The following is a 13,794-nucleotide window of genomic DNA, read 5'->3' as shown; positions in this document are numbered from 1 at the left end:
TATTTATCTGTAAATAAATAATTTTAGATATTGCCGGTTAGTAGCTTAGGTTAGAGCCTGTAGCTGAGCACAGACTGACAGGCCGACGTTCTACTCTTCACGGTCTAGTATTAACCAGATTGTCTTGTCTAATTTGATTAAAATGTGATCATAATATTTCTTGGGTAAGAAATAGTAGCTAGAAGTCTAGACTAATAACAACAATAGAAAAGGTTAAAGTTCTTTTGTACAGAAACATAACTTTATGTTAAATTACTAGATAACGTTAAGTATAAAATCACTAAGAATCCAAAATAAAAAAAGGATGAATAAATGTGTGGTATAAGATATTATTTAGTCTATAAGACATTTTAAATCTGTTTTATAAAATACTGTGTATTTCATTTATTAAATAAATTGAGAAGCATAATTGCATCTTCATCAATCTTTAAAAGTTCATATCAATAATTGTGCTCATTTTTTTTTTGTTATCAACAGTTGTCAGATGTCTTGTAAAATGACGCTGTTATTGTAAGTTCGTTTCAATTGTGGTCTATCACGAGTACTATTTTTATTATAAATATATATTTTATAATAATGTACCTATTCGATATATTTTTCAATAAACATGAAAAATTTAAATAAATACCTGAGCTTCATGAAGTATTCTTGTACCGTGTACGTCAGTCGGGCGTTTCTTTCCCCATCCTAATATTATACATGTCGAATGTGGCGGTAATATCTGATGCGGCTTGGGTAAGCAAGCAACTCCATGTCCTAGATCGGGTCTGGCTGGCTCAGGCAATCTATAATCAATATGACAAGTTATCTGAAAAAGACGCATTCAAAGAACTGGCGAGTTCTTTGAATGCGTCTGCGTATCTTTTTATAATAAAAATCTAACCGAAGGATTACAGACCGAGATTTTAAATAGTGCCTATAAAAATATCTTTTGTTTAACTTTAGTAGTAAGTTAATTGATTTTTAAATTAGATGCAGTCTTAGATTATATGCCAAATTATAAAGTACTTTTGAAATTTCAAATAATATATAATGTCAACAAACCTTCAACGTTCAAATGGTATTTATTCGTAAATTCAGTAAATAAAAAAGAGCATATTTGGGCCTCTATGACTACTAGTGAATAAACATTGCAACCAGTAAACTCGTTCAAGGGGAAAGCAGATAAAGCTGAATAATGGTTGGCAATGTTTTCCTAAAACTAGAATAATAAATCTGTGAATTGGAAAATCAGGAACTTTATGAAGAATTGGTGATGTCCTTCTAACCGATTTCAGCCAAGGTCACCATTATCAAGAAAGACTATCCGGTTGCGCATATATATAAAATGCAAGAGTAAAAAGTCTCATTATTTAAATAAATTTAAACCACCAAAAAGAGTACTAGCGTCGGATCAAAGTTTTTGTGCATTTCAAGTCAGGGATGTGTAATCACTAGCTTACACAGCAGGCAATCACCTAAAATTGATTACCAGAAAAATAGACCAATAAGAAAATAGAGTTTTTTTTATCAACATAATAGGTAATCCACAATTTGGCTTAGGTTTCTAGAAGAGATCATATCATAGGCATCCTTGTGTTTTTTTATGTTTGTATTATACAAAAATTAACAACTTAATTGCTTTTGATAATTAGACCGAAACAGTCACAAAGCTTAGAGGAATGTTATCATAATATTATTTGTACATCATCAACTGTTCAGTTAATTGAAATGTCATTTCAATGAATGTTTAATCCATATTATTTTAATTTTTTTTTCTTTTTAATGGCATTCACATCTCTTGTTTCTGAGACGTATTTGGCCAATTACGACGTTATATGAAAGTAACACGCAGGGAAAGTGTTCGGTGTTTAGCTTTGAAAAATGTCAGGGATTTGTTCCAGGACACCTAAAACAGATAACATAAAATGACGACACAGACAATAACGTTATCATACAAAAAATTAAAATAAATTAATTAGTAGGAAATTGAAAATATTAGTAGGGAAAAAAATATTTCATTAAATGAACTACAAAAGAAGAATGCGAATAAGTGAGAAGAGACTGAAAATTGATAGGTCGGAGTATATCTGGAGGGAGAACGTCGTATAAAGAAAATTTCAATTTAGGACAATTGAAAAAAATATGATCTGACGTCCCATCGTCCAAACCACATTCACAAAGAGAGTTATCGCGTGCTCTGATTTTGGCAAGGAAGACCGGTGTGCATGCATGACCCAAACGGAGGCGACATATGGTAGATGTGGCTTGTTTGCCACCTTTTCGAAATCGGAAGAACCATGGTTTCCGTGGTACCACAGGTTGTATATTCCCATAGCAACGTCCTATACTAAGTCTTGAAGAGTCCCATAAATTTTGAAGCGTCAGTGAATACCAGTATCCAGTCTTGCCAATCAGACAGAAGTCTGGTAAATTTCTGATTAGGCACAGGGTCATCTTTTTCATTTCCAAAATTTAAAATTACATTAAGGGTTAACATTAGCGAAGAATAATCACTTTGGAATAAAGGGTTAATATTACTACCTATTAAAAACAGGCACAGAAAGATTTTTAATCTTTAAAAAACTCTTTATGATTTTGGGAGTTTCCTTATGATGCCAATATCGGTTATTTGATACCTCTTCAGAGAGACTCTTTAGACGAGGAATAAGTGGGTGAGACGAAAATGACATAACCCTAAGGATGAATCTATCAGACAAGTATTGTCTACGAAGGAATAGTGGAGGGTCTAAGCATTCCACTTGTAGTGCATTTTTTGGTGAAGATTTAATTGCACCAAGAATAATACGTAAGCATTTAGCCTGTATGATGTCGAATTTCTTTAGGGCTGTTTTATTACAAGATTCCAAGATAAACGATCCATAATCAATACGACTGCGGATAAAAGCATTATATATAAGTTTTTGTTTATATGGATGGGAGCCCCACCAAACACCTGAAAGAGCACGAAGGACGTTAATACCTTTTCACATTTGCTCACTACATAATTTAAATGAGCGACACCAGTCATTTTGGAGTCCAGAAAAACTCCAAGGAATTTTGCGGAAGGTTCATTAGGAATGGCGTGTCTTTCATATGTGACATTTGCAAATGGAGTAAATCTTGAACGGGAAAAAACAACAACCGTACTTTTAGATGGGGATAATGAAAGACCATGTTCGTCTAACTAGATATTTAAGTAACTTAAAGCTTCATTTATACGAGATGTTGCTGTATCAATACAATCAAAAGATGTATATAAGGTGATAACATCTGCATATTGGAGAATATTACAGAAAGGAACCTTACTTACGATCTTGACCGATTGCTCAAGATCGTAAGTATATATGCTGTAGAGTAAGGGGCTCAATACTGACCCTTGCGGAATACCTTGCCAAAGAGTTCTGGGCGGAAGGAGAAGGCCGCCCTTTCGAATTTTAATAGATCTGCCCATAAAAAGTTTACAGATATAGTGAACAATTCTCACTGGGACACTCAGCTCTAGCATTTTTGCTCTGAGCACCGGAATATTGACACTGTCATAGGCAGCCGAAATATCAAAAAGCATCCTAAAAGGTGTTCTTTTTTAGAGAAAGAAAGACGGATATCAGTTGTGAGTATAGTCAAACTATCCATAGTGCTTTTGCCTTTACGAAAACCATACTGGCTCTTTGCTAGAGACTCATTATTTTCTAAATACCATTCTTAACGATTTTTTATAAGATGCTCAAGAATTTTCCCTAAGGTTGATGAAAGAGCTATTGGTCTATAGGAGCTAGCCTTCTCTGGATCTTTATTTGGTTTTAAAATAGGGATAATGAGTTGGCATTTCCAGTCATCAGGTATTTCTCCTTTAATAAAAATGTCATTTAGGATGTCCAAAAGATACTGAAGACTGAGAGTGCTTAGTTTGTTAATAAAACTATATGGAATACCATCTTCACCTGGAGAAGAATCTCTCAACCCTGTAAGTGTCATATTTAATTCATCAAAGGTAAACTTTTCATCCAAGGAAGTTAAATTAGAAGAGGGAATAGAAAAAGGGAAATCACAAGGAACAGAAGGAGAGGCCAGGCTATCCGCGAAGTCCTCCAGCCAAACTGAAGAATCATATGAGTGAAGCGAGTCAGGCTTTAATGAACCTCTAAACCGTTTCATATTTCTCCATACAAGTGATGGGGGAGTTCTGGGGGATAAACTGTACACAAAAGACACCTGATACGGCCAGAGGGGATGTTACAACTATCACCAGAGTGTGACTGTCCACATTTGTAGCAGCGAGCGTTTGAACTGCAAGCAATCTGAGCATGGGCGAACCTAAGGCACTTCCTACACTGAATGGTAGGAAGCTGATACACCTCAACTACCAAAGAAATGTAAAAAGCGAAGATCTTCTTTGGGAGAGTTTAGCTCTCAAATGCCAGACTGTGTAGGTATCCAAGCAGGATCCATCATATTTTTTTATTTTACGGTTCATTCGGCGAGCTTTCATGATCTTCCCATAGTCTTCTTTGTACTCAGTTGCATTTACAAAGTCCTCCACCGACCAATCTGTTGGTACACCACGAACTAAACCTAATCGGGAAACATTATAAGACGGAATTTTAGCTTTTAAATTATGTTTGGACAGAATTCCATGGTCCAGAAAGTCGTTTGCTGTTTTAGCGGAGTCAAACTCTACCGACAACCTATTACGACCAATTTGTTTGATACCATCTTTTTTTATATGTTGGACACCACCTTCAAACGAGAACAGCCCCACTCTCGGACACATGCACAATAAATGGACCAAAATCTTCGACGCCATATTTTCGACAGTTGATCTCGACAGATGGGTGCTTGTAAATATGCGATTCAGAGCCAAGACCACTGTCTGGGTCCGTAATAGAACGTTTGGACAATGGCTCAGTATTAATATTGGCAGCCGTTCTTTTACGGGATGTTTCTCGAGCTACAGAAGCGTGATAATTTTCAGTCTCCGTCTCACATTCGTACACACCACCCCCTTTATCGGGGGGCTTCAATCGCTCATCTCCATCCATGACCGTATTGACCAACAATATGCCAAGGTTCACTCACCTACTCGAAGTTACAAATAATCACCACCACACAAAAATATAATGGGATAACTGGATTCAAAGGAAAATAACCTAAAAACGAACAAATCCACACGGCACCTCAAACGTCAATCCCATATTAAATTGCGCGCTGAACAAAGCCATAAAATGAGCTATAAACTTGACAGTTTTATTTACACAGATTAACAATAAAAATAATAATATTAAAAAAGGTATATTATCTTTGAAAGTGATTAGGTCTTTTAGTATTAATTGAGTGTCATTGACTTAAGTTTTATAAAACTACAAGAAATGTAATTAATAAAACAATTAAAACGATTCCCTTGAGCTTAAGAACTGAAGATTTAAACTGAAACTATTATATTTTTTGGTATATAATAATGTATCTTATTTTAAGAAGAATGTTGCCATCTTAATTTGTTTATATGAATTGCTTTTAAATATTTTAAAAGCAATTCATACAAACACAGCAATTTATAGAATTCCTATCAAGAATTCCTCTCAAAGTTACTATTTCAAAGTATAATCGTGATAGGTGCTAAAAATTGTTTAACTTCGTGTGAACTTATAATCACTGAATTATATTTATATAAATATAATCAATATCGTGCTAAGCGGTAAAAGTTAATATCGTGAGATAATCCTGCATGTGTCACATGACATTTAGCCACATGTAATCTACTAACTCGAAAAACTTATCCCTAAGAGGGAATTCCTTTATTATATATATGCAGTATTAACATATAACAAGTTAAATGTTATTTAGGTATTTCATTCAATAGCTTATATAATTTTCCTTTGGAAATCCAATATAAAATTAAATTGAAAAATTGTTTACAGCACATTTGTTATTTTCTCATTCTATGTTTCCGTTAAAAAAAACATCTTTTGAGCCGTCGTTTGTTTTTCTTAAGGGTTAAACTCAGAACTTGGGCCGTATTCAGGGCCCTTTGGTGACCCACTTTCGATTTTTTTTTGGTATGCCTATGTCGTATATCGATATTTGTGACAGGTGTTCAGCTACACCATATTTGTCATTTTTTGCACGACCCGATGAATCGAAGACATCAGTTTTTGAAAGTCGGAATGCAGCTTGTGAGGCTTTTTTGTCACTAACTACGTCTCGCATTCATATAGAATACAGACATAAAGGTATTTTTCACAGACAAGAAAATTTTCTAGATGTATCCTAAATGAAAAATGGCGTTTTTTACAATGATAAATAAATATTTTATATTTTGGTTTATGGTTTTGGTGGTGTTTATATCTACTTTAAAAATATGTTATCTGGTATGGCTTTGCCACCATCAGTTTTTTAATGACTTTCCAACTATATTCCCCACCCTATATCTCTATGAATTTATAAACATGATATAAATTATTTATCTCCGTGGAACTAAAACAGATAATTGTTTGAAAGCTTATATAAATTTGATTAATTTACAAATTAATATTTTACAAAACTTACATGCAGAGTTTTCGTGTATACGTTATAGTTTAAGCAGGAAAGCAGCTGAAACGAAGTTTTCAACTCAACTATGTTGACGTAGATAAGCGAACACCCTATGAGAAAGGAGACTATCGAACATCGTCCCAAGACTATCACTTACAATGTACAGTCAGAGTAAGAAAACCTTCGTCAGTTTTCAAATTAATTAATTTATCAAGTCGTAAAATCTTAGTACCTTTTGAATCTAAAGCACTAAACAGACAACTGCATATAAAATTAAACTGACATGGTATGATAACTTGGTTCAAAATAGTGTAACATCTTTGGACTACGTCTAGTGTCATATTAACATAAAAACTTTTTATGGCCTAATTAGTCATTACAAGATTTAAATTAGATATGATATCTTCTACTGAATTGTCAAAGTCTGTCAGTGGCATATATTTTCTTGCAATATCTTGCAATCTTAGAATAAAAACGCTTGTAATATTATTCGGCCGTTATTTAAAGTGACGGTTAACGTGACGTGTGATGATGAGTTCCATCGGCACCGGGAAGTGGTGGTGATTCCTTGGCCTGCAAAAGCGGCGGATATAAACCCTATCGAAAATCTATGGGGTTTGATGGTGCAGCGGTGGATAAATAATAACGATACAACCAAAACAGCTGTCGTAGAACATTGCCGAAGTATTTGGGAGCGCTTCAGAAGAACCGACATATGCTCTCGCCTTGTTGGATCAATGCGACAGCGACTACAAGCTGTGATTGATACGAATGGCGGATATATTCGTTTTTAATAAAATAAATAAGATTTGTTTAAATGAATAAATTTTACCATAATAACTATTTATTTATACTATTTTATTTACTACTTCCGTCCTGCGGTTTCACCGGCATTCCCGAAGATTTTATGTTTTTCCGGCATAAAAGGTATGCAATATGTTATTCAAATAGATGTTCTATATGTGTGCAAAATGTTATCCAAATCCGTTTAGTAAATTTTACGTGAAAGAGTAACAAACACCCATCCATACCTCAGAGAAATCAGCCAGATCCATACACACAAACTTTCGCGCTTATAATATTAGTAGGAATTAGGATTACTACTATGCACTCTCTTTTATGAGAGAGACAAGAGTAATGTCCTAATCTCCGATGTTACACGAGCATTCACGAAGGGCTATGAGGTTTAATGAAAAGTTGGTAATTATCATACCGATTGACAGCTTCTTCTTATTATTATTATAGCCTTTAAACGCTATTATACTCTTTGCTAGATGCGACTTATAATGACATTGCGACGCAATATGTCATACTCAATCGGTAAAGGAGGTTATCGCTCATACTGAGTACACGAAAATATATCTTAAGGTGACGAACCTTTTCTTACCCTGACTGTACATAAAAATTATTATTAATATTACATATTTTTTTAATATACTTATTGTGGATATTAATATTAAACGGTAATCTTGCTCGTATCTAGTATATATAAAAAAAAAATATCATGGTACTAAATGTTTAGTACCTACTGAATAATTACGTATCTAATGGATGTTTTTTGTGACGCAAAATACGCCTTATTGCTGTTTCTCACGAGTCTTTGATGTGTGAAGTATATCCAACTTCACGAGAGTGTATATAAAATAAAATATAGCCTATGTTACTCACAGACATTTTATATAGGTGAAAGAATTTCTATTTATAATAATATTTTAGACATAACTATAAAATATATTTATTTGGTAGCTACTTAATATTATACCTATATATTTTTTTTAAACATCTATTGGTTCAATATTATCGGTTCTATGGGCATCCCTAATTTATGTCTTGTCGATCAACGGTCAAATGTATATTATATGTCAATATATACACTTTAATCTGTGCCTTCTTGGCACAATTAAAAGCCAAATAAACTAATATATATATATACACTTACTTACTTATAGTTATTAGAAAATTATGCCAAAGAGCGGTATAATTTTTATTATAATTCATATTATTAAATCACATTTAATAATACAAAATAATAAAAAGTAACACTTACTTAACCTGCTTAATCTTAACCTCAAAATAAATGTTATTTTGTTTCATTTAAATTTCAATATTTTTCTCTTTGGTGTTAGTCAACAAAAATTTTGTTTCAGGGCCTATAATTGGTATTTAGGGAAAAAATTCCTTCGCTATTGGTATGAGATGAACAATGTATGGAATCGGAACAGTGTGCTTAAAGAGAATATTTTGAATAATTCTGAAATTATTATTAAAAACAAATTACATTTTTTAAGGTTTATTATAGTGTACCTAATGAAATTCCTATAATTATATACGAGTACATATATATCAAGTACGTAGAAATAATAATCTGTAACAACATTATCTTACCAAACAAACATTGAATTGAGAGTACCTATTCAGGAAAAAAATCGAATTATCTCTCTACTACGATAATAAATATTATCTTAAATATCGTAACTGAAACATGTCGTCTGGAGTGGTCTTCACAAAGGTCTGTTATTTTAACACGGGTGGCGGAGCAATAAATAAGTCTGAATTTTTTTTTTTTTATTTGTCTTTTAAGCAGCGTTTTTTTATGTCTCGACTAAATAATATCTCTCGTGGGTTTTGTTATAATTTCTAGCTGACTTATTTTTAGTATTAAAAAATTATCTAAGCGGAGCTGATTACCATTTATTTCATATTAATTTTATTATGATCAATTATTGTTTTTTAATATTCAGAATAGCGTTTTTAGAGGTCAAATAAATATTTAATCAACCTAAAAATCACATTGTTTTTGGTGCCTTCAAATAAATAGACTTCTATAAAATTTTAAACCAGTATAATCTGTAAAATATTTTCAAAAATCCCTATTCTTAACAACGGCCAAAAATTCTCAAAGTTCATTAGTTTCAGTTCGACAATGATTACTAAATCGTGTCCTTTTAAAATAAAATATATGTATACATCTAAGTTTATAAGTGCAGTTCAATGTAAAAAATAAGAAACTTAAACATTTCTCATATGAATTTATTGAAAACCATTTTATTCCAAGACGAATTGAATTCAACGAACAATTTCAAAGTTAATAAACTGTATAGTTACCTCAGTAAAGCAACATCGTTTACGACAGTGTCTGGGTCGTAGTGGGGATGTATGACAGCCTCAGTAACTCTCATCTCGATCTCACCGTGGCTGCGCACGAGCAAGTCGTGTTCCCCCAGTCGTACGTAAAGGCGTTTCCTTACGCAGTGAGCCGCTGTCACCACCCACCGTAACGCTACCAGTGTGCCACCACAAAAAGCTTCCTATAATAACAAAATATTATATATATATATAACTATATGAAAACCCGGCTTCGCTCGGATAACATAAATGAGACTAAACAAATAAGGTTTATCATTATTTTTCTTATAATATAAAACTTTTATTTATATTTAATAACTGCGTGAAATTATTATTTGGAACACACATTCTGATTGCACCCGTAAACGTCAAACACGGCTGCCCGTTAAACTTCATGTCATTGAATTTTACGGATTTCATATCGAAATATCTCGACTATACAAATTTTGCGGATATATGAAAAATCATTATTTTTTAACGATCTATAATTGTGGATAGGTTGTGATCGGGTCTATAGCAGACCTGCACAAAATGATAAATATAGATTCAAAACTATGTGTAATGTTTGTTCAAAACTATATTATAATAATGTAAATGTTTTATTAGTATATGTAAAGCAGATGTGATTAAACACTGCGGAACATTAATTATTTTAGGAGGGTCGCAAAATTGCCTCGATATTAACGAAGAAACTTCGTAGGTACCTAAGTGAAATTCTTGCGCCCAGTTTCATAAATTTATGATTGTAACATTCTGCCTTTTAATAATATTTTCTTTTAATTAAAACATAATATGTTCATTATGAGAATTCGTTGTTTCAATATTAAAAATATATTTACTTAAGCTTATGAATTTATATGATACTAGTAACCCGCCCTGGCTTCGCACGGATTAAATTTATTAATAAAGTAAATTAGAAGTGTGCTTAGCTAGAAAATATTCAGTGGGTATATTTATGTAATAGTTTACATAAATATGTCATAAATGAGAAACATAAAATTGGTTTGAATCGTAATTAAGTAAGCGCACGAAAACAGTTTTTTGAATATAATAACTTAGTTCAGCAATTTATTACAAAATGATTTACATAGTGTGTATACAAATCTTCCTTGTTTATCGCCATTTATTAATGATAACCGCATCAAAATCCATTGAATGCTTCAGAATAAGTTAGCGAAGATACAGATAGAGCAAAAATATAACTTTTGTTTATACTATTTATAGATATCGATTTAGGCATAATATATAAGGGTTTAATTTAACTTGAAATGACATAAACGAAGGAGGTAATCATGTTGACCTGACTGACTTTGACCTTGACTGACTGCAAGACGACGAGAGTCGAGTCGGTACACAAAGGATATTTTATAGTGCACAAGTGTGAGCGCAAACACAGATGCTCTCTATTGCCTCACTCTCATACTCAACTCGAAAACTCAACTCTTTTTCCCTCGCAAATCCAACTCGACCGGAAAGACGTGCTTTTCGAAGCACAGTAGTGTACGTATACTCTTCCAGGCTCCGACCTGTTACTGAGAGTTTTTCGACGAAAAAACTTAATAATTTTTCACCGGCCGCGAGTGTGAAACCAGAACCTTGGGATATGTGACTTTACAACCAGCCATTAGACCAACGAGGCAATCAAAATAGTGAGCGAGTCCATAAAGTTACAGCATCCAATCGATAGCAAAAATAAGGTATGATTATGTAAAAAATAACACATTATCTGATTAACTAACCTTATACCGATTTAGGACTGCGACTTGCCAAATCCACTTTCCCGGTGGCGCTGCCCTACCTCCTATAATGCGGACCATTTCTTTCATTTTAGCTCGAAGTCGACCATACGGAGAACCACGGTATCTGCCGAGTTTACCGCAAGGTGGTAGTTTCGAGGATAGCGCTCGAGAATCTTCTGGATGTATAGCTGGCACTGGCTCGGGCATAGTCTCAACGACATTATTTTCTAAAATGATTATATTGCTGTATATTTTTTATGTATTAAAAAGCTCAGAAAAGATTAACTGTATTCTACGAAGGGGCTTACGTGATATTTATAATATTCTACGAAATTAATTATGAAATATTTTAGCGTAGAATAATAAAAGGAGAATATATATAAATTGTTTTTTTTAATACACAACTAGTTCATTTGCAGACATATCAATACTGGTCGTAAATTTAAAAAAAATACTGTTACAGTTAATATAAACATAGCTGTTTACTAAACTTCCATATAATTACGTATAAAATGAATAGCACCTAAATAGTAGCTGTATTACGACTAAATTATGTACGGTGTATGCAGTACGTATAAAAACTTAATACGCGAAAATCAGCTTTTTATATTTTTTCAAAACTTGAAACATGAGAAAAAATGGAAACAGCAAATTTTTGGAATATAAATATTAATTATTACTTCATATTTAGCAGAGCCGATAAAATTTAAATTAATTTGTGTAATTTAAAGGTAAGGTTTTTAAGTTGCAGCGTAATTAATAAACAGCTTAATTTGGCATCATTCGTTAGGCCAATAACCGGAAGCTTGGCCTGCCAAATGACATCGTTCCACAGATGGAATGACATTTACATTTTAAAAATGGAACATCTCGTATTTTAAATTCAAATTAAGCACATGAAAATTCAGTGGTGCTTGCCTGAGTTTGAACTCGACATCATCGGTTAAGATGCACGTGTTCTAACCACTGGGCCATCTCGGCTTCAAATTGAATTTTCATGTGCTTAATTTGTGTTTATAATTCATCTCGTGCTCGGCAGTGAAGGAAAACATCGTGAGGAAACCTGCATGTGTCTAATTTCAACGAAATTCTGCCACATGTGTATTCCACCAACCCGCATTGGAGCAGCGTGGTGGAATATGCTCCATACCTTCTCCTCAAAGGGAGAGGAGGCCTTAGCCCAGCAGTGGGAAATTTACAGGCTGCTTATGTATTTTAAATTCATATTTCACTTTTATACTGATAAATTATATGATATCATTTATTTATTATGATCGGAAATTTTAATGTGAAACAATAAAGCCCGACTCTGAAATAAAATATGATGTTAATAAATTATTTGTTAATCAAGCGTATTGCAATTATGACACACATGACTTTTTTTAAATAATGCGTAGGATAGGTAAAGCTGCAGCATTTTAATCGATTAACGCCCGGTTACTGTATTTTACGAATCGTTATCACATGGTACATCAGTAGCCGATCGTTATCGAGTTATGAGTAAAACAACAAATGGTATTAAAGCATTAATAGAGAAATCTGTTAAGGTAGTTCCTGCAAATTTACGAAACATGCTTCATTGGAACACTTTTAATATTATTGAATTGTTATGTCTTACAATCAAAACAAATCGTTTCTTGAATACGGTAACTGCACATAAGTCGTTACGGGTTAATAGATAAAAGTTGTTAGCTGGATACCTATGTGCAATTTCACCTGGGTCCTTTCGTCGCTGCATTCTGCCACGAATCCACTGATAGCAAAAGCTATCCTCCAAGTAGCAATACGCAGACTGTCGTATTACTTTTCGTCCGCATACAGCTGGCTTCAAACAATGTCTACGAAATGCAATTACAATGTGCTAACTGTAGTTTCAATGCATTTGTCCAATATTATGATAGTACAAGTTTAAAAATGGTTCAACTTAATGTAGTCAAATTTGTATTATGCAATACAGTGGTATTGTTAATTGTGTTGTTAATTTATTCATTATCGAAATACGAGTAGCAGAGATAAATCAATTTAAACTTCTTAATAGGTTTGTCGTCAAGTCCAAGAAAGATTGAGTAGACGTTTGCAAAATGAATTTACAAAAAGTTCAATGACCATCTATTGTGTTACTTGTCAACTGACTATATCTCGATATTTGAATGAATTGATTAAGAAGAAAACTATCAGAATAAATATTAAAAATAAATTCTCAGAGATATCAGAATACAAATTGAAAAACGAAAAAGTGATAAATATATTTTTGTCGCTGCAGATATTGTTTAAGAATTATTATTTGAATATTATATTTCTCTTAGACTCTGAAGTTTTATTATATTTATATATAACATATACATTTATATGTGAATATTTCTACTATAATTATTATATGTTAAGCGGTTTGCTGTATTTTTAATATTATAACTGACCT

General features: G+C 32.9%; 2 protein-coding genes across 2 annotated transcripts in view; one reads left to right on the top strand and one right to left on the bottom strand.

The window, feature by feature from the left end:
- LOC113393414 (transmembrane protease serine 9) overlaps positions 1-13,794 on the bottom strand; it is a 36,233-nt gene that overhangs the window by 2,391 nt on the left and 20,048 nt on the right. Inside the window, exons 8-11 of the mRNA XM_026630285.2 lie at positions 13,092-13,213; positions 11,376-11,602; positions 9,616-9,818; positions 629-785 (exon numbers count right to left, since the gene is read on the bottom strand). Coding sequence (XP_026486070.2) covers positions 629-785; positions 9,616-9,818; positions 11,376-11,602; positions 13,092-13,213 — 709 coding nt within the window. The remainder of the gene's footprint in view (positions 1-628; positions 786-9,615; positions 9,819-11,375; positions 11,603-13,091; positions 13,214-13,794) is intronic.
- Positions 357-13,794, top strand: part of LOC113393579 (programmed cell death protein 2) — a 324,102-nt gene continuing 310,664 nt past the window's right edge. The window contains exon 1 of the mRNA XM_064215068.1: positions 357-373. The gene's annotated coding sequence lies outside the window, so the exon portion shown is untranslated. The remainder of the gene's footprint in view (positions 374-13,794) is intronic.

Source organism: Vanessa tameamea, chromosome 6 (genome assembly GCF_037043105.1).
Source record: "Vanessa tameamea isolate UH-Manoa-2023 chromosome 6, ilVanTame1 primary haplotype, whole genome shotgun sequence".
NCBI lineage: Eukaryota > Metazoa > Arthropoda > Insecta > Lepidoptera > Nymphalidae > Vanessa > Vanessa tameamea.
The sequence above is the reverse complement of the archived record's forward strand: the minus strand, read 5'-3'. Positions and strand labels throughout refer to the sequence as shown.